The sequence below is a fragment of the Colius striatus genome, chromosome 2 (assembly GCF_028858725.1).
Source record: "Colius striatus isolate bColStr4 chromosome 2, bColStr4.1.hap1, whole genome shotgun sequence".
Lineage (NCBI taxonomy): Eukaryota > Metazoa > Chordata > Aves > Coliiformes > Coliidae > Colius > Colius striatus.
Window position 1 is genome coordinate 33,193,500 of NC_084760.1, and position 26,644 is coordinate 33,220,143.

General features: G+C 42.0%; 1 protein-coding gene across 1 annotated transcript; it reads left to right on the top strand.

The window, feature by feature from the left end:
• The first annotated feature begins 5,464 nt into the window (after nucleotides 1-5,464).
• On the top strand, nucleotides 5,465-26,593 carry TRIB2 (tribbles pseudokinase 2). Its single transcript, XM_061989895.1, has 4 exons — nucleotides 5,465-5,523; nucleotides 6,327-6,740; nucleotides 10,717-11,009; nucleotides 24,228-26,593. The coding sequence occupies exons 2-4, from the start codon at nucleotides 6,471-6,473 to the stop codon at nucleotides 24,694-24,696; spliced, it is 1,032 nt and encodes a 343-aa protein (XP_061845879.1). The 5' UTR covers nucleotides 5,465-5,523; nucleotides 6,327-6,470; the 3' UTR covers nucleotides 24,697-26,593.
• Nucleotides 26,594-26,644: the final 51 nt, after the last annotated feature.

A 26,644-nucleotide genomic window follows, 5' to 3' on the forward strand; every position in this document is an offset into this window, starting at 1 on the left:
CACCCTAAAAGAAAAGATAACTGGGTGGCAACTGACTTGAGCACATTCAATGCTAAAAGGTTAGGAAAAAACGGTAATTTCACAGCTTCCCTTGCATATAAAGGTTTCCCTGGAATGTGCAAACAAAGCAATTCTCTTCCTGATCTTACATCTGTGGATGTGCTTTACTCACTTGGCTCATTGCAAAAGAAATAAGACCACCTTTTCTTCTCTTAGCAATACTAGTATAATTTAAATTGCAGGAAATATAAAAGACATGCCACTTAAATCTGACCAGTAAGGAACTGCTTTCCTAAAGTAATTTCATAAAGCTAAGAGAGAGGGTCATTCAGAAGAGATTTCCACCATATAAGATTGATTTCAATTAGTGAGGGATAGCATTGGTATGGATATACATAACCCAGCCACTTTCAGCTTCTGGGAATGGTGCCATCTGCAAATAATGAGAGCTAGTGGTAACAGAGAAATATAAGGTCTGACTGGAGTGCTCAATAGCCCACAGTCTTGACAGTCTGATTTGCAGAGCAATGCTGTGACTTAGAGGGTCATTTTGCTTTTTCTCATCCTATCTGGGACCCATCAGCAACGCATCTGACATACAAATAGAGATTTTTAAACTACCAGGAATGGTTAGGCTGCAAACATACCATGGTCATAGCCACAGCTAAAACCTGGGTATGTAATACTACCACTTTTAAAAATCTGATGCATTACTAGGATGTGGAACCAGAGACAAAGATTGCTAATTCTTGAGCCAAGGACTGCTTTGCCTTCTAGGCAGAACGCTTTCTCATATGCAGAGATTTGTCCTGCAGACAACTTCTTAGGTCACTTCTTAGTCACTTCTCAGGTCTCAGATGAATTAACATATGAAGGCAACCCTCATAGCACTTCAGTTAACAGCTTTTTTTCTTTACAATTTCTGTGCACTATAACAAGAAAGTAGCTCGCAGAAATATTCGACCTGCTTCTCTCTGCCTCATTTAACTGGCTTCTGTACATAAATTACTTTGTGGAGATATTTTTTTTCTTGCATTGTAGTCAGTTGTAAATCTTGCACTGAGTTATTCAATAACACTTTTTGTTTTAATTGTTTAAGTGAAGAATGAAGCCTAAGGCTTGATTTTTATTACAGATCTAGTTCATAGGTATCTGTCCTAACATATATTTTTTTATATTTATGGCACACATGTAAGCCCCACATGTGCAGCTCATGCAAATGGGCACATTTCTTGTCAAGTTACCTCTTAATAGCAGCTCATTTAATAAAAAATGGACTCGCATACAGAAATTTAAAATCACACCTCTTTTTAAAGAACCAGTGTTTGTCTCTTTGTCTTTGAACCGCTCTTTTTGATGTCTGGAGAAATAACTTGTCCCTTTACTGTCCTATGATTTATCATCTCTGTCATTCCTTACAAACATGCTGAAGTTCTAGTGTAAATGATTACAAAAAAAAACATTTCAAAAAGCAGAAAAACACATCCAAGTTGGCATGAAGATCCAACCTTGACAAGTGATTAGGTGGTACTTGCAAGCAGTTTTTAAGCTAGCTACCTTGATTAATTTTGCAGGAACAAGACCATCTTTTCAATATGACAGTTCTCAGCACTTAATAGTTGTTTAATGTTCCCAATAGGCTTATCCCTGCACTTTGTAAATCAACAAAAAAAAAAAAAAAGAAGGTATTTATTTTACCACTTCAAAAATTATTAACCTTTTTGTTCTGGCCTGTGTTTATATGCTGACAATATATTTTCTATAAAGGGACAAGGAGCAGACCGACCTGGAAGTCTTTTTTATGTAGAACTGTCTTTGATCACTCATAAGACTCGTGCTCTGATCTAAGCTCATTGACATCAATGGAAGAAAGACTGCCATTGGCTTGGAGGGCAGGGTTGGCTCCTGTCCACATGGAGTCCATATATGCAAAAGCACATGCTAAAAACCCCTCCACGTTGAAAGTCAGAGTTACAGAAAATATATCTTTCTTTGTACATAGTAAGATTTATAAAACACTTTTCACATAACGTTTTTTTCTTACTCCAATTTCTACATCTACTGTTGCTGTCTACCTGCAGATAAACCTTTGACACAGAAAAGGGGAGAGATTGATGGATACTTTCCATAGCATGAAAATGGAAGTTCTGCTCCATAGACTGTCCTGGGACACTGAAGACTACAAGAAGGGAAAATAAGGCTACAGGGAACCCATCCCCCCAGCTGCATTTCCCACAGGAAGAGTTATTCCAGCGAGGGAACTCGGCACTATAGTAATGGACAGGGTCATCAAAGAAGTGGGTAATTGCAGAGTCTGTTTAAAAGATAAGGAAACTTGTAATGGGATTGTCTCTCCTGGTGACAGTTTCCAGACAAAGTAGATCAGTACAATGAAATCCAGAGATGAAAAATCAGCCAGTAAACAGTCCTAAAAGGAAACCTCCCCAGCTCACTTGGCAGAAAGAAGGCAACCTTCATTCTGACATGTATCAGTATCTTTAGAAAGGTCATGAGAAGATCATGATAGTTTTGTCATATGCCATTCTAGCTACTTCTCTGGTACCATTGATTCAGCAGCTGGTTTATATTACATATTCAGAAATTTCCTCTTATTCAGTTGAATAAGAAAATATAATGAAACAATATTTGTCACTACCGACACAGTTTATTTCAAACGAGTCTCAAAATACTGTGAACAGGAGGTTTGGGCTTGGACAAGCCAACAGCATCCCTTTAGCCCAGACCTTCTGGCCAGTGTGTTTCAAGTCAAGCCTCTCTTTCTCATTTAGTTCATGCCTCCTACATAAACACCACAGTGATGCAAGATAGGCAGCAGTTAGACAAAACTTCACTGCTGATTTTTTCTTTGGACCTTACTCTGACTTTCAGGACCTGACTCCTTTTCACATCTTACATATTATATGCTGACCTTGTGATACAATTTCCTTTGACTTATGTAGACTTAGATCAATAAAAAACACACATAGAATTATGTACACCTAATGTCTCTATGAGGAATATAAAGATTTGTTCATTCAGAGCTTGTTCCTTTATCATTGCACTGAAACGGCAACATTTTCACCTACATATCTGAGAGCAGGAGTAATGTTTACAAAGTGTTACGATTGGGGAAAAGATGCCACAGAAAAGTCAAGTAATTAAAGTGTCCTGAAAGATCAAAATTCATCCAATGGAGAGATAACTATGTTATTCTCACTGCATGTATTTTTCTATGCCTCTTGGGGTAGAATGAAATTCAAGAAATGAAATTTATAACCTCTTCCTTCCAAACCTGAATAGAATATTTATAGCAAGTGTATTTCATTCTACCCTGAATGACTTCTTCAGATTCTGTTAAAAATTGGGAGTTTCCAATAGAGCCTTCGGATAAACTAGACTTTTCAGCCCTTCTTTCACTCCTTTCTCCTGTTGGACTTGGAGGCTCTAGGTAGCCTTTCCAGAGTTGCTAGGTACTGTGGCTCCAGCTGATGGTAGGTAACTAAGAAAGTTAAACACAAAACAGTGGTCTAGAGAACAAAGGTTGATGTAAGACACTAGGTCTCTCATGCTTTGTCATAGTCAGAAGGAGTGTGCAGGGGGAAAGGAAGACAGAAATTGTGTAAAAAGCCATCTACTAAGAAAAGAATGTTTGATTTGGATCACAGGATGTGAGACTGGAGAATGTATTGCATAACTTTATGGCTTGTCCTTATTTGCAATGATTCAGTATCCGGCACTGCTCATCCCATTTCTAAAAATGGTATTGTAAAGTTACAGAGTATTCAGAGGTGATGGGAATAAGTGAGGAATGAGAGGAAAACACCTTTTCATTTTAAGGCAAATACCTAAGACTGTGTCTACACGTTGCTGCAGATCACTAGCTCTGTGTCTTTCCCCACTACTCAAAGGACATTCACAGGTCAAATCTCCTCTGTTGCCAGAGGCTTATCTTCTCCATGCCAAATGTAAGATCATGACAATCATTTCTCAGTGGTGTTTATCTTATAACTGCATAACAGGGCACACAGAGCTTCTAGTGTGGAGGACAAGAGATGAGGCAGGTGTAACATTGTGGAGGGAGAGCTGCCCCTCACTGCAGCCATTTCTGAATATTCCCCTGCTAAGAATAGCCTGATAGAAGAATCCGTACAGGCTCTTTGGAGCCCTGTTCAAAGGTGTTTCTTTCTACGTCAAAGCAAGTATGTCTGAGACAGTCTTTTGTATCAGGGTTATTTCATTATTGGCACATTGTTTGTCCCTGCCCTTTGAAAACAAGCATCACCCAAACCTATGGGTCCTCACCCCAAAACAACTCTTTTTTCACTTATGACCCCTCCCTCTGCTGATGTAGGAAAAGGGAAGCTGAGACACAGCCAGTCCCTTGACATTGCACGAAAAGGCAGCAGTTTCAGGATAAAGTCCCACTCTGCCCGCCAGCCCGTTCTCTTCTTACTGCTGTTGTGTTTAGGTGGATTGGCAGGGTTTTTTTGTTTGGGTTTTTTTTTGGGGGGGGGGGGGAAGGCGGCGGGTTGTGGTGAATCTTTTGTTTGAGGATGATTTTTTTTCGGTTGTTGTTTTAAAGGGATTCACAAACCAACATCCAGAAAAAAATAGGGAGCAAATGCCAGGTTCGTTAGGAGTTCCGGTAGCGTCTCATTAAACTTTAATATACATCCAAACTCCTGTTATTTAAACAATAAAAGGGGAGAGGATGAAAAAACCTAGCAGAACACAGTGATGCTGGGCGGGGACAGACAGACCTCATTCATAGCTTTCTCCGTGCTGGGAAAAAGGGTTTACGTTTTTCCTCTGCCCTCACCTCGTTTTAATTTTGGGATGGATTAAGACGAGCCTGGAGTCGGGAGAACTCCTCCCACCCGATTGCACCGGGAAGCAACCGCTTTTGCTCCCGTAAGTACGCGGAGACCCACGCTGCCCGGAAAAACCCGATTTCTTCATTCAGAAAAAACCAAGCACGCCCGCCTTGAGCTCCGTCGCCAGCACATGTAGTAACGCACCCGCGCTCGGGACTGTGCTTTAGAAGCCTTTATTCCGTTATTATTATTACTGTTGTTGTTATTATTTATTAATGCGTTATTGTCTAAACACTAGTTGGTTAAAATGTCACACCCCAACTGCAAGGCCAATTCCCACAGAGGCTGGACCTGCCGGAGCTCGGCAGCGGGGCGGGGGGGAGCTGCCGTCAGCATCACATCGAGGCACAGCCGCGCAAGGGGTTCGGCAGCCAGCCCCCAGATTCCCCCGGTACAGCTCGGCAGGGCTGCAGAAAGACGTCTCACCTTGTTTACCCCGAGAGCGGCTGGCGGCGGAGGGAGGTGGCGGGCGGGCGGGCGGAGGGGGCCGGGGCGGGCGGCGGGGCGGGGCGGCGCGGTGGGCGGCGGGGCCGGGCCGGGCCGGCCGGGGCGGGCGGGCGGCGGCGGGGCAGTCAGCCTGCGTGCTGGGCACCGTGCAGGCGTGCGGCGGCCGGCAGCGAGGCACGGAGGCAGCCAGCGTCCACGCCACGTAAGTAGCTATCCGTACGCCGCGAGGAGACGGTGTCTTGCTGAAAGGGAGCGGCGCGGAAGCAATTTCATTTATTTTTTTAAACTGCTCCAATTTATTCCCCTCCGCCCCTGGCCCTTCGGTTGTTGCCTTTCCAATCTCTACAGTAAGAAGTCAGCCCACTTCTCGCCGTGCCAGTTTTTCTTTTCTTTGTGCACGAACTACGTTAAAAAGCCGCGAGGGCAACGAGCCTCCCCCCTACCAAAAGAAAAATCCCGCTGCGCGGTGGAAACGTGAAAGCGCTCCTGTCCCCTCGCCCGTGGCTGCACTTTTTGTTCGCTCGAGGCGGCCGCCACAACGACAGCACGTTTTTTTCCGCCGGCGCGGTGCGCGCTGCTCTTCACCGTTCCAGGCCGGCCCTTCCCCAGCCTCCCGCCGCGCCGAACGCTCTTTTGTCGGCCCCTCCGCTGCCCGCTCCAAGTTAAATGCTCCCTCGTTATTTCGCGGGGCATTTTCGGAGCGCCCCGGGCACCAGCGGCGAGGTTCCCGCGCCATCTACAGCCCGACCGCGGCAACGCGACTCTGCCTCGCCGTAGGAGAGAGGGAAAGGACGATCCCCGCTGCGCGCAGCGCGTTACCTAACCTTTTGTCTTCCGCCCGCGCTGCGCGCCCCGTGGGAGCGCCGGCTGCCGAGGCCCGGCCGCGGTGCTCCCCGCCGCCTCCCGCCGCTCCCCCGGCACCGGGCGCCGCTGTCCCGCCGCTCCGCGCCCGGCCGCTGGCGGGAACAAAGAGCCGCGGGCTGAGCACTCTCTCCCTGTGCCCAGGACGCGGCGCTGAGGCTGGTCGCCCGCCGCCGCCGCGCTCCCGCCCCCCCCAGCCACACAAAGACAGCCGCAGCTGGACGGGCGAGGGACCGCGCTCCACGCCAGGGCTCCGGTACAGCGTCTCGGCTGGTCTTCTCCATACTCATGAACATACAAAGGTCAACCCCTATCACGATAGCACGATATGGGAGACCGCGGAATAAAACTCAGGATTTTGAGGAGCTCTCATCCATACGGTCCATCGAGCCAAGCCAGAGTTTTAGCCCGAATCTAGGCTCGCCGAGCCCACCGGAGACTCCGAACTTGTCGCATTGCGTTTCTTGCATCGGGAAATACTTATTGTTGGAGCCTCTCGAGGGAGACCACGTTTTCCGAGCCGTACATCTGCACAGTGGCGAGGAGCTGGTTTGCAAGGTAATACCTCTCCTCCTTGTTCTTCTCCTGGGTCAGCCTGCTGTTGCGTGTTGGTTTCCTGTATCTTGCAAGAGGGCCGAGCACGGTCGCGTAGCTCAAGTATTAGTAAAGAAACAAAAGGCAGGCAGACGGGATTAAAGGCGCATCCTGTAACTTTTCTCTCTCGCTACACAATGGCCACGTTATAGCGGTGGCCCGGAGCCAGTTCTGCCTCTTACCCGGGGGATATTGTTCTGGAAAGAGCCGTCCTTTAAGTAGGTCTTAATGCCGAGTTCAGATCAGGAAAAAGCCTCATCTTCCTCACTCTCACTTTTCAAAATGGAGTAGGGGATCCCCAGCTAATTTTAAGGTGTTGGGACCTGCTGGCTTCCTCGATTTTTCCTGTCCCTTGTTCTGTGAGTTAGGATATGGGAGAGGATGGAGAAGCCCGGGGGAGTGTGTGTGTAGGGGGGAGATTGCCATCACCTTTGTCTTAGAAGTGATTTAAAAATCCGCATCGAATTAATCAGCCTGAGCTCCCTCACTGTGGAGGTTGCTTGCAAACAGCATCCTCCCCCATTGCACAACTAAGCAAGAATAAAACCTGCACACCTACGGTTTTTAGAAGAGCAGACAAAATAGCTATCCCACTCTCTGTAACCTGCCTGCTTTTCTTAGCCTCCTCCCAATTTGCTCTTACTTTTCAAAGGTGAGCTATGGGAGAAAGAAACCCCTGTGCATACACATCTGTGGAGGGGTCTTTTTCTCTTTAGGGCTGAGGGATTATTTTCCTTTGTTCCCAAATTACGATTCTCATTGTCTGTAGTGAGCCAGATTTATACCCAGCAGACTGAGGCAGTACCCAGTAGTAGTTTTTATAACTATATAGCAAATTGCAACCTTGCAGCACACGCTGCAGTGTTTGTGTTGTTCCCAAAATATGGAATTGTGCCATTTGGCTATCTCGGGCAAATCTGTAGCGTTGAACTAACTGCAAAACTGAAAAATAGACATATTATGGCTTAATTGTGTTTTAGGGATTAATGCTGGTATTGCTGACTGTTTCATACTTTCTCATACTTGATTCATAAGAAGTTATAGACTAGACTGTAGCAGGGAAAATAGTCCTGTTTGCAATTTGTGCAGATTGGAATTCAGGGGGCAATTTCAATACGCTTGCTTACTGAGTTATAAAACCTGATGTTAAGGCAATCTAGGACATTGTGTGATTATCTAGGGGGAAGAAAAGGCCAGTGACTTTGCAAAGGGTATTGCATGCTGAACTGAATGCTTCGTTGCTAAACTGCAACAGAACATGAGAATTTCTAGAATGAAAGCCCTTGCTTGGTGCAGTAGTATAGTGCTGCATTCTAGGACATTGGCATCTTTTCATGAAATAAACAGATCTCACAAAGCTGCTGCTTTGCACAAAATTATAGGTGAACTTGCACAGCAAGTAGTAACGGGGGGGGGGCGATGCTCCTCTTTGTTTCCTGTTTGGCTTGCAGGATTAAGGCACTGTTTTGTAACAGCATGAACAGTGTAACTGCAGCTCACAAAGAGTGGACTTGATTTTTCCTTCCCTTTAAGCTGTGTGTTTTTGAGCCGATCCTATATTTGAATAGTATCAGTTTTTCCATATGTGAGAGGCACTACTAGCAGTGCTAGAAGTAAAAATACAATCTCAGCCTGAATTGCTAGTCTGTGAATGTACAGTTGTCAGTCCTGAACTCAATTTAATGTGTGCTTTAAAAATACCTGCAGTACCATCATCAGTATTTGCCAAGTAGCCTTAAAGCTAAGAGACCTGTGATCTGGTCTCTTATTGAGAACGCTGTTAGAGTTTGCTTGCAGAAATATTGGTTTGGATAACAGACACATACTGATGATTCTCAAGATTCATTTGGCTGCACCCACTGACTGTACAGATGCCGTATTTGCTTCAAGGCTCCGTGGCATCCAAACAATGGTAACTTCTCACTTCCAGTTCCCAGCAAGAACTAAATCAAACTGCAGCTTATTGAACATTTGCTGAATTGAGGCCAGGGATCTTAAAAGCTGGGATACAAAGAAGCCCTTTATAAAAGGTGCTCTAGACTGTAGCAATATGATAGTGTTTCCCATCTTCGGCTTTCAAACATAGTACTGATACATATCCAGAACTACTTATTTAACCTAGTCTGAGAACCACAAAATGTAACTAATTTATAATGGGATATTCTGGTTAGGAGAGAATTCTGACAAAGCGTTTTGTTTTGTTTTACATGAAGATTTGGGCTACATGAATGTTTCTGCTTAAATTTTATAGCAGCTCCTTTGTAGAATAGCCATTCAGTTACAATGTAGTAGTTATGAGTTTTGAGATCCAAATGTCAGTAAATTCTCCTCTGGAATGAATTACACACCAGGGACTTTTGCAACATCCCCTTCCCACCCTGATTCTGCTTCCCTGGCTCACCATATCACCAGAATGCCTCAGTGCTAATCTATCCTCTGTAAAATGCATTGGATCGGTCTGGCAGTCTGCCTTTAAGGTTATTTTTGCCTGTGTCAGAGTATGGCAGCACAGGTAGGGGGTGCGGGGAGAAAGAGGTGTGTGGGGAAGGGATCTTCCAGTTTCTTGGAGATTGGAGTATTTTCTGTGGAAAGAGTTTGTTAAGGCTCTGCTCTGAAATGTTAAATGACTCTGGTTTTGAAGCCTCAGGTAAATTCAACTGTATCTCAGTTTTGAAATCTTTTTAAAGCTTCAAATAAAGCAGGGAGATTTGCTTCTCAGAGAGAATACAAATACTTGCTATTGGAATAAAAAGACTGGAATATAAAAAGAAGAAAAAAAAATTGCAGTTTGAACCAGTCGGTTAGAGATCTATTTTTATGTTCGGTAAGAATGCCACATGACGACCTTAAATTCTTTTTACCAAAGTAACAAAATACCCAAGAGTGAGTTACTTATTAATCGAATTTTTATGCTGGTGGAAATGCTAATCCTTTGCTTTGTAGTACCTCTGGAGCAGGTATAATTAAAAATAAAAATCACTCCTGTCAATACTTCACACAGATTCTCTTTCAGCACACTGACTTCTGTTATTCTCAATGAAGTCTTTCTTTTCCTTGTAATGTGGGCATTTCTCAATTGAGTCAAATACTGATTCATTCGTCATCATTAGATTATAGTAACTTCTTATATTTGGGTTTACCAGCAGCTTTTTTGATTCTTACAGCTCATTCATAAGCTCAATGGTAACATACTTAATAGTAAAGGGAAACTGCTTTTAATGGAGCACTTAATTGAAATGCAGAGAGTTCAGGGTGGTTTTGTCTTTGCCTTTTGAAGGATGTTTGTCTGCACTCCAACAGGCAGGGCTCTTTTCCATGTTGTCCTTCTGATCTCATAAACAGCCATTGTAAAACAGAGACTTTGAAAGTGAAAGTGACTTTGCTGTTCGTCAGAGATGAAAGAAAAGGCAGGAAGTAAATAAGAATAGAATAGCTGATATTTTAAACCTGAAAATCCTTCAGGCTTTAATGGGTTAATAAAATCAAGAGAAGGAGGCATGTGTATTAGGGTGGATTTAATGTGACAGCTTGTCTCAATACAAAGCTACTGGCCATATTCCCCATGAGTTTATTTGGATGGAAAATAGAAGATAAACACGTTTCCTTTGAGTATTGCCCTTATATGTCACAGGTTTTCACAGCTTAATTCAGATCACATTCTAAATTTGGTCAGCTATTAGCAAATTAAACTGTTCTTGGTGCAAGTTTTGAAGACCAGCCTTTCCTCTCAAGGTTATGCTGCTCTTCTGTGTGAGATTGTATAGTCTGTTGTGTCTTGTCCTCAGTACCCTGAGCTTGTGACATCCTGTTTACGTTGGTGCAAGCTTCAGCAACAGGATAAATTGTACTTAGACATGGTTCTGTTAACAGAATTAGATGTACCATAACTTCACTGTCCTTCGAGTTGCTAACTCTGGCTTTACTGTCATTGTTCCTGCAGGTGTTTGATATTGGCTGCTACCAGGAGTTATTAGCACCATGTTTTTGTCTGCCTGCACATAAAAATATCAACCAAATTACAGAAATAATTCTTGGGGAGACAAAAGCATATGTGTTCTTTGAAAGGAGCTATGGGGACATGCATTCTTTTGTTCGTACCTGCAAGAAGCTTAAAGAAGAGGAGGCAGCCAAACTCTTCTATCAAATAGCTTCTGCTGTTGCACACTGCCATGATGGTGGACTGGTACTGCGAGATCTCAAGCTACGAAAGTTTATTTTCAAGGATGAAGAAAGGTAAGAGTCTCCCTTAGTTTACAGATGGGAGTGCCTGAGGTCAGATATGCAGCGTTACAGGAGTTGTGCTCTTTCTTGGCAGCTTACCATCTGTTTGTGGGATGCAGGATATTAAGCTTTATTTTCCTCTGCAACCTGGTCTTGGGATTGATATACCATTTTACTTTCTTGCTTAGACTTTGGGTTGAAGTAAGTATAGACTGCTGTTTACATCTGTGCCTGGCCTCTGTTTCTCCACCTGAAGGAGTAACCTCTTTCCTAAGGAGGAAGGCTCTGCATCTAGAGGAAGACTCTGCACAGATATCTGGTGTAAGAACTCTGCCATTATAAATGCTACTGGTGTTAAAAGAAGGAAGGAGCAAAAGATCCAGTATGTTAAAGAGGGTTGGGGATTGAAGTGGTTCATTACAGTGAAGAGAAAGAGCAGCCAAGTGGTTAATGCTGACATAGATTGGAGAGAAAGCCACCAGTGCTTTATAGGACTGCTTTGAGGACAGCTTCTTGTTTCTTGTGCTGGAAAGGTCTGGAAACTGCTTCTGAGAAAATTATGTGGTCACTAATCATGCTAAGACTAAAACTACTTTGCTGTGTGAGTACCTCTTTTTAGTATCACAGTGGTTGTGGTATTTGGGGAACTATCATTTTTTTAATGTTTCCTCCCTGCACACCGTCCTCAATAGCTGAGTGGTAAATATTTTGGTGAAGGAGCAGGGGAAGAGAGAGAAAAATATAATGCTGGATGCTCTGAGTGTGCTATTCAAGTGCCATTTCTGATGCTAAGCTATAGCTATACTGTTGTACCTGCAGAAACTTCATACCTCTTTCCTTGTGGTTACCAGTTTTCATTATATTACATCATGTGTTTACTTGCAACTTTCACATAAGACACCAAAGTAATCAACACTGCCAGAGTGATGTCAGACTTTCATAGAGGGATTGAACTAGAAGATGACCATTTAAAAAATAAAAAAAGAAATTAAATAGGGACAGAGCCTGCCTTTGTGCTTCTTTGTATCTTGGTAGGGGATGTGGAGATGTGATTTTTTGCCTTTTAAGTTAAATCCTAAAAATTGTATGAAAGATTGTTCAAACTATTGTGGAGTGAAATGGATGTTCTGGAGAGCTTTGTTAAAAATAACCAGTGCACATCAATTCCATTTGGGGCTGTTTGGGAAAGTTATAAGCAGCAGCCAAGGCATGTATGTTTCCTACAGGCTCAGTATGTCCATGAAATGAGAATCAGAAAAAAGCTACTACACAATTCAGTCAGGAAGAAGTTCCTGTCCATAAAATAAAAAAAATGACAACCATCTATTCTGTTTAAATCTTCTATACTTAAGTTTTGTTGCAAGCTTAGTTTCACAAAATAAACTTCTCCTTTTCATCTCTTTACAAACTGAAAAATAAAAGTAATTTTCACTTCTTAATTCTGCTCAGGCAATTCTCTCCAAAGCAAATAGCAATTCTTTATTTTTCTACTGCAGCCTCAACATATATGATTACCCTTTCCCCTTCTTCAGATATAAAAGCGTAAAATTAAACTAGCTTAATGACCATATGGAAGGAAATGCAAAGAAGATAGATGTAAACTGCATTTTCATAACTTCTAGTCAGAGTTTAATAATTAAACACCGTTACAGCACCTCTGATGCAGATAAGAAGGAAACCTGTACAACAGAGTTGAGGGAGAGGCTGGTTTTTTTTGTAGCTGATAAGACTCTAACGTTAAAATGGATTTTTTTTTTTTTTCCTGGGGATCTATGTAAGCTTGTATGGTTTTGCATGAAGGATTGGACTTGGAAAAGCTGCTCCAAGCGAAGGCAGAATGAGCTCAGGGCAGTGCAGTGGGAGCAGACGTGGGCCTGTGCTGAATACTTTTGAACTCCTACCCTGCTGCTTACTAGGAACTGAATGCAACACGAGGCACAGGGCCAAACCTTTTAGCCACCCAAGAAGAGTGGCGCGTACTATAATAGCAGTGTTTGCTTTTATGAATGTTTTTAACATAACTGTCATCTGCAAATTCACAGTTACTCACTTTTGAGCAGTATCTTCTAATTATACAATAATTCAATTCAAAGGTCAAATAGAACTTACTGGTTATTTTTAAGATAATCACAATGTGGTCTTCTTCTGGATGTAATGTTGATTTGTAAGTAGAGAGGTACTGTAATTTTTTTCTCTGCTAAATAAACAGAGGTGAAATTATGTGAGATAGAAATAGAACCAAACAGTGACTGTCTTTTTTCACATGCTCTGATCATCAGACTGTAATCAGTCATCATTTTCAATCTGACACTATATTTAGACTGAGAAATCTTCCTGGTCCATCTGGGTTCACAGAGGTATTTGTGTGTTGCTTGCACCCCTCCAAGCTCGCATTTCCCTGAGGCTACTGGTCAGGATGCCCATGTGCTGAGCAGCCTTCCAGCTGCCTTTCAGCAACCTGCTGTTGGCAGCAGTGCCCGGGAGGTGTGTGCTGCATGATCTATTGCTCTTTGGTACCACTAATGAACCAAGGAGGAAGAAGAGAGGTAAAAACGATGCTTTGAGAAATGTGCTTGAACTCTGCTGCTGTGTTTTGCCTGTTGAAGAACAGACAAAGCTGAACTCTTTATTAGCAATTCTTTTCCTATTTCTTCAAGTCTATTTTTCTGCAATTCACCTTTAGTACTTACTGCTTGGAAACTTTATCTCCCTGAAGACTGTCAAAGCTTTTATTTTTATAGAAGAAAAAGATGGGAAATCCAGCATGCAGGCAATGCATAAATGGAAAACTTTTGTTTGTTTGGGTTTTTTTTTTAGCAAGACACTTATCTGTTCTTAGCTGAGAGCTGTCAGACAGGAGGAGCCAGAGAGAATGTGAAGGATATACGGAAGCAGTTCCATTCGTTTGAAGAAGAAAATCAATTGAAGCAATTCTTAGTACATACTCCTTCCATTGATCCTAATGATATCCTGGTAGTTTGATATGAAATCAGAGCTCCTGGAGTTTTGTAGATGGGTGCATACAGCTTTGAAACTTTCCAGCCCATTCCTATTTTCTAAATTACAACTGGAATTTGCAGCATCCTGAGTGCTCTTTGCTCCTACGGATGTTCCTACTAAGAATGCATGTTATTTGTATGTTGCAAATTGCAATGTCTTGACAGCTGTGAGGTAAGGAGGTGGAGAAAAGTGATGTTGGAGGCTGGTATTGCTGAGCATTTTGTAGGGGTTCTAATCTTACTAGTGGCGTTCTCTTGATGTTCTAAATCAAAGGTAGACTGATGGTGTGTTACATTTCACTACTGCATGTGTATAAATGCATCAGCACTTAAAATAAAATCAAAAAATCCACTTCTTAGAAATTAAACCAATTTGTCTGTATTTCAAGGTAGTTTTAGCTGCTTTTAATTCTGAACTACAGAAATTCTGAAGATACGGTAGATTGCATTCCATGAAAACAATGTGTATTCTTGCCAATCTCCTTAGGTCTTTTGTGATGGGCTGGGGTTTTTTTATTTGTTTGTTTGCATAAAAGAAGGTTGAGGATTGTGTTTTTGGGGGAAAGGTGTGTCTGTGGTTCCATTTGTAAACTATAGGTGAAATAGCCAATTTTGTGTGTTGAAACTTAAGAGTTAAGGACTTTATGCCTGCAGCTCAACTTGATGAAGCAGAACTTCTAAGACATTACAGCATGGCTGGAAATGTTTGGTAAGACTGGCTTAGCAAGCGGCAGCACTTCCATTAAATGCAGGCAGTAACATTCAGAGCACTGAATGTATGGAAAACAACACTGACTGGCCATGGCTGGGTCTCGCTGGACTTTGTAAAATACCTGTAAGATTCTTGAATACTTCAAACTTCTAAGTAAAACTAGAATCCCAAACTGTGGAGGTGAGCCAAGATAAAACACGTGGATTTGTACGTTTTCTGCTTACATCTATCCTGATAATTATTTTTCTTATCCTGGTTATTAAGCCAGATCAGTGTTGATGTTGTGAGGCTTTTGAGTATTTTTGCTCTGTTCACGGCAAGCTATTTACAATTTTCCTTGTACAGCTTGTCCATGTAGTAGGCCCTTGGGCAGAACAACTGCCCTTCTCCTAGCTGGTGTCCCATAAAGGTGTTGCAGCATGGGTAGGGTTTATTTGAGTTGTGCTAAAAATAGCACTATATACAGCGTATAGCTAATGAAGCAGTTTGTCAGTCTGATATATAGCAGATGCTTTGAGAAGGAGCCACCTCAAAGATCTCAGAATTAAATCAAGCTTTTCTGCATTGGTTGTTCCAATGGTTTCCTTAATACAAGAACATTTCTGCTGTCAGGGAATTATTCATTTCTTTAGTGTATTTTTAAGCCTTTAATTATATTAAAATATTAGCTGTCGTAATATTTGAAGCTTAAAGACCTTGTATATTCATCATACTTGTTGAAGGGAAAATTAAAATAATTTTTGTATTTAGGTATTGTAATTTTCTCATATTCTTTGAGTAAATATGAGGCAGGTGGAATTCAATAAAAATAAATTAATTTGAGACTTTTTGCCCCATGCCAAGGGAATGCAGCCAGTGCAGTATACTAGCTTAGAAAACCTATGTTAGCATAACATTTATTTGGTGCTCTTAGCTTATTGGTTTGGGTTTTTTTTCTCTAGAATTTCTTAGCTTTGAGTGGATGATGCTTTAAGGGGACCTAGTTATGTTGTTTGCAATCCTGTTGGTACAAACCTGATCCCAGAAAAGAGAAGCATGTACTGACCACTTTCCAAGTAGACTTTTTATTTCATTATAGTTAACAGACAGATTCCTCCCCAGCATTTGTCAAATTGTAATTTGGTCACCTGCTTTTTCCCTGTGATGTTAAAACTTGCTGTTGTACTCATCTATTCTCCTTGGAACTTTTAAGACTTTCTCCAAGTCCTAGAGAGCTCTAAAGTGGAACAAAATCAAACAAAACAGGAGTGCTTTTTAAATACCAGAAGATTTAGAAATAAAATCAGTCTTCATCTGTTTTGTCATTTAAGCACTTCACATTACCGTGAATGGGGACACAGAATCAGAGAGCATAACTTCTGCAATAGTGGAGAATCATAGGTCATATTTCAACTCAGTAATTATTATTCTTAGAATATGTGGTGGAAAGCGAATTTTTTCACAGGCAGCAAATCTCTGCTGTCAGACTTAGGTTAGAAGATGAAGCAGTTGCACAACTCTTTCCTGCAGGAGGGTTTGTGCTTCCTTTTGCCTTCATGTGGTTTGATTACTAAGCCTCCATTTTCTCCTGGTGTTTCTGTGAGCAACTTGGTTTGGATTTGTTAGGTGTGTGGTACCTTTCCTAGCAGGGCATGGGAGGCGGTCTGCAGATGTCGAACATCACGCCAGCACTGCAAGATGCTTAAATTTACTCCTGAGGGCGTAGGTAGTCATAGAAGTTAAGTGCTGCACCTAAGGTCACAAGTGAAAGCAAAAGCCAGGGAAAAGTTGGCTACTGGCTGACCTTGTGATGAGAACAAGAACTCCAAAGGACCTTGTGTCAGCTCAGGGCCCTTGAGCGAGACCATGAGTGATGAGAACCTTTGCTATGTAGTTAGTCCCCAACTCTGGGGTTCACAGAAGGTTTTACCCTTGGACTGTGCTGTCTTTTCATATGTGGCTCATAGTTGGACCTGGATCTTTCCTTCTTTCTTCTGCCTTCAGCCTTTTCCCCTTTGCAGTCTCACATACTAGCTCTGCAGAAGGGTGATGTCAAGTTGTAGCCCTATGCCATGCTTGGAACAGGAAGGGAGCTTTACTTGTGGGTCTGTGTTCAGATTGGGCTGTACTGCTCCAGGTTCTCCCCATGTCCTGTCTTGCCTCCCCAGTCATGCTGTCCGACTTTGAGAGGTGCCTCTGGCTGAACTATGTGTTATATGTTGGCTATAATGCCAGACAGAGTTGGCATGGTTGGGTAGCTGTCGAGATGCATGTCATGGCATCTCTCTGTCCAAAGATTAGTGCTTTGCAGTCCCTGGAAGTAGATGTCCATTTGAAACATCTTGGATTAAACAACAGCTGGTTGTTTTGAAGAGTTGAAAACCTACATCTGTAGACTTGATGCAAAATAGTCAATGTTGACATTTCAGTGGAGGCTCAGGATGTCTGTGCTGAGGTAGAGGGAGTCAAGGAGCCTAGGTAGCAGAAACTGCAGTGGACTGTCACTATAAAATTCTGTTCTCTTATTCTAATTGTCTGTATTATCACACTGTGAGATTACTTCAGGCTTGAGAGGGAGAGGAAAGGTAGAGATTATAAACAGGAGCCAACCTGGAGCATGTTTAGTTTTAAGCACCTAATTTTTCATTGATGTTTATTGCTTGGAGACAGGTTTACAGACATGTAAACAAAAGGTTTCCAGTGGGATTATAAAATAATGGCATTGCTTTTGCTTAGAGGTGCTGAGCACCCACTATGGTCTCAGAAAGTATAAGACTTTTTTCATAACATGCAGTTATACTAACAAAATAAAATTTTGGTCTCCTTTCCCTGTGGATCTTCGCTATGCATCGTATGAAAAGACCTACAAACAATGGTAAACACGGCATACAGTTGACAGCAGAGTCTTTTAAAACTATGACCTTCAATGCGATCTAAAAAAGATAAAAGGGAGATGAAGTAGCTGCCCTGAGTTAGATGCTTATCAAATAATTAACTCCTCTAAGTATTGTAACTGAGCCTCTTCATTTAAGGGTCTGCATTGGATTTCAGAGTCCGCACACCAACACACACATTGCTGCCCACCTATTTTTTGGGGAACACGTTGTCTCCTTAGGCAGTAAGAAGATGGAAGAAACTGACTATTTGGTGTCCAGGACAGGCTCTTCCCAGCAACTCTATTTGAATGTTGCAAAGCTGAGGTCTTTGGGGCGCCAGCCCTTCCTGGAGGTATGTGAACAGGTGGTCTCAGACCATTTTTTAAGTGGGATATTGTAGAAGAAAAGCCATCTTAAAACAAGCCAAAAGCCCTAACTTGCTGGGTCTTACACATCGGGAAGGGAGTACAGGGCAGGGCTGAGTGCACTGATAGCATCCTTTGGAGGAAGGATGGGAGGTTATGTCATTTTTAGAGGCTTCCTCATTCAGCGGAAGTACCAGTGAGGGATCTTCCCTTAAGAATAAGGTGCATCCTGTTAACCTATGCTGCCTGCAAGTCTCAGTTGTCTTTTGAAACATAACCTTGAGCCCGTTTCATTATGCAAGAGATTGTTTGACAGTCTTTGTGCAGGGTTTGGGGTTGTTTTACCCCCTGAAAGTGTGTAGGATGTTGTGCTGTTACACTCTGAAGGAGTCTTACAGAGGAGGATTTAAATTGATGGCATAACATTTCCCCTCTGATCCCTTGTGCCTCACAGCCCCTGGGAAAAGATCGAGTAGTTCTGAGTTCAGAAGGAGTCTTTGCACCAAGCTGTAAATCATCTGCAGGGTTTTGTTAGCTGTCTTCCCCATCTTGCTGTCTCTGTGACAGCAGCCTACTTCTGCATTATTTGAGAGACTCCCTTAGTTTAAAAAAAAACAATTAGCAAAAGAGAACTGTTTTCAATGTCAGCTTCTATTTAATTCCCACTCCCCCTCCTTGTGACTCTATTGGCATCATTGCATTCATGATAATCTCATCTTTATGATGAGGTGCTAGCAACTGACCTTGATTAAATGACCTGTAAATTATTGGCCACATAGGAGCAATCACTGATATACTGGGCACTTGATGGCTTGAATGCCTTTACCTAGGGAAAGGCTTTCCTGGTCCTAGTCAGAGTGGTGTTGAAATATGAGACAGCATTGCTTGGGTGCCTTCATATTTTATACATTCCCCATATTGTGAGGCACCTCTTCTCTTTACAGGTTGACACTTTGTATGTTCTTGCAGTCATAATAATAAAATGGCAATTAAGTTAGTGATTATGATTGTTTTCTGATATCTAGAGGCATGAGGCTGTTATGTAGAATCTCTAAATCTGGATCATCTTGTTTTGACCCAGCCTGAATAGCAAGTGGATGGTATACTTGGAGCGTCCATAGCAGAACGGCTCCTAGCTTCTCCCAAAGCAGCCGATCTGTCTGTCATCTGGGGGATGATGCTGTGCTAAAATTGTGAGTCTGATCTGCATTTAGTGTTTCAAAAATGGTAATGGTTGCTTAGTTGTGGTACAGGTGTTCACATACAGATGGCTTTGGAGACACACTAGAGCAACTGCTTTGATTGATTTGGGCAGGGGCTCTTTTAATACTGTTTATTCACTGCAGTGGGGACCCTTTCCTCTGAAACACTCAGACTTTCAGTCAGTATTTCTACTTTAAATGCTCCATTTTTTTTTTTTTCCTCCTGCTTTACAAGCTTAGAACCCTCTGAATAATTCCACTGATTTTGATATGGAAATTGTGTTTGCTTTTGTAGAGCAAGAGTGAATGCGGATTCTTACAGCCCTGGCTTCGGTGTCAAAAGGCAGGATAGCAATTTGCCAGTAGTCTCTAAGCTCTGCAGGAAGGGATAATGCGAATCACTCTGGGAAAAAAGTGTGGGATGTGCAACAAAGCTGTCTGCCAGAGACCGGTGCTAACTCAGGAGGTTGCATTGAAGAATCTTCTGGAAGACATTTAATTGATTAGGTTTTGTTACATTACTGAAGCCCAAAGTCTGAATGCAGTCAAGTAATGAATGGCATATTGATAAGAAATTCAGAGTGGTATTGTTTTTCATGGGTTTCCCTGACGGTTTCTATGGGGACAAAGACGCATTTCCCGTCTGAGTGCTGCTGCTGCCCTCTGATTGCACTTCTGTGGTTTCATTCACCAGTAATGGGAAAGCATTCATAGGCAGAATAGCTTCCCCTTTTTAAATAGCCATGATTCAGGGTTGTATTTTTTTTTTAATGCATTAGACTAATGCAGTGTTTTATCAATGATCTGATAGATGCATAATGCTCTTTTTCCAAGTGCTTATTCAGGGTCTGCATTAAAACTTGAAATTATGTACTGTAATTACGTAAGCCTTGACAAAAGTCTTTGGTGCCCTACAGTATGTGTACAAAGTGATTCTCATCCGGCTTTGGCAGTAGCTTACATTTGAACTTTAGGGATTAATTTTGTTGCAACCATTTGAATGGTCGAACTGGAACGCTGATGCTTTTGGAAAACTCTTTTTCTCTGGTGGGGGTCCTTCAGTTGAATGATGTGAGTTAATTATTTAGATAATGAGAGGGGATTTTTTTAGAAATGTGACTGTGATGGGAGACACTTCAAAGCTGATTGTGATTTCACATCTCATTGTTTGGGTTTTAGTCTGTTGTTTGCCTGCTGAGTGTTGAATTTAGGGTTGTCTGGTTACTCTGAAATTGGATGCACTCCCCACCCTTTGCTGTGGAGGCTCTATATTCTCAGAAATTACTTCCAATTTTGAGGGTCTTTTTGTTGTTCTTGGCCTTTATTCTCTTTCCTAGATATTTGATTTCCGTGTTTCCTCTGAGAGACTGTGTAGGGGAGAGAGAGATTGCTGCTTCTCATCCAGTGTGCCTCTGCATTTCTGTGTATTTAGACTCCCCTCTTTCCTCTTCTCTTTCACTCTCCCTCACCCCCGCCCCCCCCCCCCCCCCCCCGCCCCGAAAAAAAAAAAAGCTCTCTGGCTTGCAGAACACAGCTCTTTTAGGCAATCCTTGAAATGTGGAGGGACGCCAGACAGAGCTGAAAGCTGTTTCTCACAGAGATGGGGTGCTGTGTTCTTTGAAAGAGCAGCTTCTGAGCCAGGTACCTCTTTTTTGATTGCCTGAAAAAATATGAAGTGACTGTAAAAAGGGAATGAGATTTGCTGTTTTGTTTACACTTCTGTATTATCCACTTGTAAGATGATTATGGATTGTGTTCGGTACCCAAGGTGGAGGTATGTGAAGTCATCCATCCCTAGTGCAGTGGGGCTAGAGTGGGTCTCCCCAACCCCAGTGCTGACTTGTAGTGGAGGGCACAGGCAGATTTGAGACAGGGCCCCAGGCAGCAGAAGCTGGTGAGCTTTTCTGTGCACCATCTGTGCCAAGCAAGTGGGCCAGAGTCCTTTCCTTACTCCTGCACTCTGCTTGCTGTAAATACAGAGAACCTACAGTGTCACCTGCTGCAACCTTAAAGGTGAAAATGGGAACACGAGTTCTTCCTGGTAGTAATTGGGCAGGCAAGAAGGTCCCACTAAGGCTGTGTGCCTGGAAGTATGTGCCCAAGGGATGCAGCTCATGCAGTCTGCGAGGAAAATGTCATATGGGCTGGAGTGGCCTGTGCAGTGCCACACCTGCACTGGAGCACTGCCTTATGGCAGAGAAGCCATTTCATCACTCATACTTTATACATGAGGGTGTAGGGTTTGGGGACTGGCAAAGAAGGAGGAGGAGGGGGGCAACTACCGAAGGTTGTTTCTTTTGTTTAATTTTGGACCTTTTGTTTTCTCAAAGCCTGTCAACTCAGCAGGATGAAAAACCCGGTTTGAGTGTTTGCTTCATTTGGCCATAGCTTATGGAGGGAGCAGGCAGATAAGGGCCAGCTGTTGTTCCATTTGCTTGCTTAAACAAAACCCGCTGTAGCATGCGTGGACAGCTGCAGGCTGCAGCACCTTGCAAGAAAAGCAAGACCAGGGATAAGGCTTTTGTTTGCTGCTTCTGTTTTATTATCAAGAAATTATTTATCCTGTTAGAGAGAAAGGTGAATTTTTTGACACATCTTGCAGTCTGTTCTTCATGATTTTTGTATCACATCCAATTTAGAAAATAAGTGATTAGGGAATTCCAATAATTTTCTGTAATATAAAAGGTTCTCATTGAGCTGTTTCTTTAAATTCTTTGTCAACTCTCAGAAATGTAAAATAAAATGGAAGAGTAAACAGCATTTCCCTATGCTGTTGACACTGGGATGGCAGGAGAGCATGTGTGGGGGGTGAATTCCCTCCTGTTAGTTGTTTATAAATAGTATGCTCTGCCCTGCTCCCTGTGTGTGTGTTCTGCTTCTGTTAGTTAGCAGGAGTGAGTTGATGCTTTCCTGTCTGGCAGTTCACTGACTTAATGCATGTTTGAGTAGCTGGCCTCACCATTTTTATTGCTAACACACACTTTTCTGTGGAAAAAAAGAGGTGGGCAATGCAAGTGAAACCACAACTCATGTTCCTGCCTTCCCTTTCATTTCCTGTTCTCCGTTCTCTGCCCTGTTTGGTGTGTTTTCTTTATCTGGATGTTTCTTCTCACTGTCCTTCCTATGCTGGGCAGGCACAGGAACCTGTGGGAACACAGCATCTTGAATGGGCCCTTTTTTTAGTCACTGCTGTTTTGGACCCTCTGAGCTGTGTACGGGAGGAAATTGCTGTGGTCTTGATAATTGCAATTAAGTTTCTCCTTGCAGTCAGTTTCCTGTGTGAAGTACTGCTGCTATAAAGTATTGTTTGAGTGCTAATGAGGGGATTGTCCTTTGCCAGGAGAAGTGCTGTTAGGCTGGCAATGGATAATTAATCAGGAAGCAGGTGTGTTGGGCAAACCCCATCAGCATCTGAACTAGAGGAGAAAACACTGGCCTTTTTAAGGAGAGAAGGAGCTGCCTTGACACTGTGCTTGAGAGTCAGGTATTCTGAGTTCTGTATTTATGACTTCCTGATTCAAGGCATGTTGCCAAAGGGGCTTTCACCTCTGCTAGTAAATGTCTCTAGCTGTTGAAAAGGTCCAAGTGTCATTATGAGAGTTTATGGCACAGTTGCCTCTAGAGTACTCCACAGAGTAAAATGCTCTTCTGTTGGTTCAAAGAAGATAGCATAGAGCTGCCCTGCAACCAAGTCAAAGCCAAAGCTGTCCCAGCTGTCTTTTACAACTCAAGCTCAAGCAATGTTGTCTTCAGTAAACATCTAAGAAACAGGGCTCTCCTTGTCTGTTTTTAATGCCTGTTAAATAATGCCGTTTAGTCAAGAGATGCGAGTTCCTGGGATGAAGCTCAATCTCTGCTTGTGAATGTCTGTGGTATGGGAACATGGTCATGACACAGGGCTAAGTGTAATCCTACAGACCAGTGAGGCTGCGCAAGAAGGACAGCAATAGCCAAAGTTGAGTTATGATCCCAAGTTGTTGAAAAGAAAGCTTACACTACTGCTAGGTGACCCTTCCATCCAGATGCACTGGACAAGTCCTGTTACTTTTGCAATGATTCTGTAAAAACCTAGCATTTCTGACAAATATTCTAAAGGGTAATTGTTAATCCTTTTGGATGCCTTTAGCAGGGACAGGTTTTAGGACATAGTCACAGACTCTAGCAGTGAGAAAGGGAGAGAAAGGTTATCTTCATCTAATGCTATGACACGCAATTCAGCATTTTTTTTCTTCTCCTGTGTGCTATCCATAAAGGAAGAAAATTCTCTTGCAGAGATAATTACTTCAGCACAGTGACAAAATCACAGTACTTTGCAGGCAGACAGTTTTCAGTCTAGACAAGGCATCCCTGTTATCTCTCAGCAAGCCCTTTGCTACCCTCTCTGTTCATTCCCAAGTGAGGAGCTCCTCTGCTTCAGCTGGGTAGTTAAGCTTGCTGTTAATCTTGGTGTCATTCAGCTCACTTGATCTCCCTTTGCCCAAAGGTCAGTTTAGGAAGACTGAAGTCTGCTAAAATTGCTCTTACTTAACATTGGGATAAATAAAAATGTTGTTGGTCAGAGGGATCATTTAGGATCAGAGTGACTGTTTTAGTCTTGTTGAACTTCGTGGAATCATAGGTGCAAGTAACCACTTGCCAGTGTGAAGGTGTCAAAATAACCTTGTTTAGTTAGGGTTTATATTTGGGCAATGAGTCCCACAGAGGTACGTTAGAATACAGCCAACGTAGAAAAAATCTTGAGGTTTACGTCTCTTTTTGGAAATCACATCTATGTAAAACTTACCAAATACATGAATATGGCAATTACTTTTATCTTTTTTACTAATGACTTACTGGACATACTATATTTGAAATCTTGCAGCTGTGCGTGTGGCAATATTCCCTGTATGTCTCTCAAATATCTAACTAGTATAGAAGAGACATCAATTTTCTGTAACAAGTGTGCTCAAGTGAGTGGGATTTTAAACTGATGCTCTTTTGTGGTTGTTGAATTTTGTAGAATATTACTATTATCTATATCTATGTAATTGTAACATCCAGGAATTTGTGTTTTGATGTTTACTTACCTTGATGGCTTTGGTTTTTTTCCCCCCACAGGACTAGAGTGAAATTGGAAAGCCTAGAAGATGCTTATATTTTAAGAGGAAATGATGACTCTCTTTCTGATAAGCATGGATGCCCAGCCTATGTGAGTCCAGAGATATTGAACACAAACGGCAGCTACTCTGGCAAAGCAGCGGACGTATGGAGTCTAGGTGTCATGCTTTATACCATGCTAGTTGGACGCTATCCTTTCCATGACATTGAGCCTAGTTCCCTCTTCAGCAAGATCCGTCGTGGGCAGTTTAACATTCCAGAAACTCTATCCCCCAAGGCAAAATGCCTCATACGTAGCATACTGCGTCGGGAGCCATCGGAACGGCTGACTTCACAGGAAATTCTGGACCATCCATGGTTTTCTACAGATTTTAATGTATCGAATTCAGGATATGGTGCTAAGGAAGTATCAGATCAGCTGGTGCCTGATGTCAACATGGAAGAAGACTTGGACCCATTCTTTAACTGAGCACAAAGACTGGTGTTCAGAAGGTACACGACCTGGAAATGGACACATGAAGGAGCCCTTCCTGACGGTGTTAAATCACATCCTGCATCAGCCTAGCTTGGTAGCAAAAAGACACTCAGAGGTCCTCAGATTGAGAAGGAACCTCCACAAGGAGCTAATATAACAAATGTAGCATGGGGACAGATTGGGGGGGCGGGGGGAGCTTGCTATCAGGTTAGATTGATTTGGAGGAGAAAAGGCAGCATGGAGCAATTGTAGCTTCTCACCTTTCTGGAGCCAAGGAGACTGCACATGCCAAATCTGGTGCAGCTGTATCACTCCTGTTTCTGTTCCATTAAAAATAGTGGTAACTCACGACAAGTAGAAACTTTTTTGCCTCAGCTCACATCTTGGCATCGCACTGTTAGATATTTAACTTCAGCCATTATTCAGGGAAAAGTACAATTGGCTAACTTTTTTAAATCGGATGTCTAATAATTAATGGGGTTAATTTAAGAAAAAAATTAGGTGCACAAAGATGGACATGAAAAGTGGGTGCTAAAAACAAACAAAATTTCAGTTCATGTCTCTTGATAGCTATTTTCAACTCATTTCTTCTAAATAAACTACTTAATATTCTTGTCAGGAAATGACATTTTAATGCTTTGTTCCCTTAAGGGGAAGTAACTGTCATTTAACAAACTGTTCTGTTTTGTGTCAAATGGTTTGTTGCAGGAAGCTATTATAACTCAAACTTCCAGATGCATTACTGCTATAATAGGGGAGGGAAAAAAAAGGAAGAAAACTGTATACATTTTTTTTAAAGATATGAGATACTGGCTTCCATATCTGCCATGCTGCACGTATATGACTAGAGAGGGCAGAAAGCCCTTAATCGTGTCTCTATCTGAGAACTAATCTCTTCTTTGACTGACTGGCCCATGTGTAAATAGAGGGCTCTTTATTACTGAAGAAGAGTATTGTGGATTTTTTCTTTTAATTCCTCAACTTGGGAAAAGAATTGTTTGGGTTTCATTTTTGTTTATGTCCAGAATAAGAAATAAGAGGGTATTAATAAGCTGAACATTTATATTACAGATATTCCTCTTGAAACATACACAGTAATATGCACCTTTTGTATTGTCAAGACTTATTCTATTTATTGAAGAAAATGTCACAGTAGTGATGTATTAAGCCAGTACTTCAATTACGGGTTGACTTGGGATGACATGTTACATGCTGTAGTTAACACACTTCTTTTCTGTTCAGGTATTTCTGTCCCTAAATAACTTTTTGTTTAGCTTCTTTTTTTTTTTTTTTTTCTAGATAGCTTTATTTGATTTAGACTGGCAAATGTTTTTATTACTGCTTTTATATTGCTGTATGATATTGAAATCTCTTGGCATAAATATTTGTGTTTCCAGTACCTCAGTTGTTCAGATATTACTGCCTGTATACGTTTTGTGAAGTGGTCATGTTTTTTGGGTAGGTACATGTGGACTCTGTAGTATGTAAATGTTACTTGAATTTGTGCTTAATTATAGTATGTGGCATGTGCGTACAGCTACTTGGCATTTGACGTATGGATGCTATTTGCCTGCCTTGCAGGAAAGTTATGGTCCCACTCTCAAGAGGATGTTTCACAGTTCTTTATCAAGAGACAAAGCTAGCTGCAGCTGACCTGCCTTGGTTCTATTTTGGTAACTAAGAATATAAAGGAGTAATGTTTTTACACTCTGAAGATGGTGCTGTGTCAAGAAGGACTTTTTTTTTTTTTTATTTTATAAGTACCTTATAGGAGGAAAGATTGGTGATGTGCATGGTGGGGTTTTACTGCCTCTGGTGCTTTGTCATGTATTTGGTTTAATGTTTTTGTCCTAATCTCTTCAATAAATAAAATTGTGCATATTTAACTAAACTTTCAATGGTGAACGATCTTCTTACAGAATGTCTGAGGTGCTGCAGGAGT

Excerpts from the sequence above, each read along its gene's own strand:
- TRIB2 (XM_061989895.1), top strand. The coding sequence starts at position 6,471 with ATGAACATACAAAGGTCAACCCCTATCACGATAGCACGATATGGGAGA. Across the intron at positions 6,741-10,716 it reads GCGAGGAGCTGGTTTGCAAG|GTGTTTGATATTGGCTGCTA; the intron begins GTAATACCTCTC and ends TTGTTCCTGCAG. Across the intron at positions 11,010-24,227 it reads ATTTTCAAGGATGAAGAAAG|GACTAGAGTGAAATTGGAAA; the intron begins GTAAGAGTCTCC and ends TTCCCCCCACAG.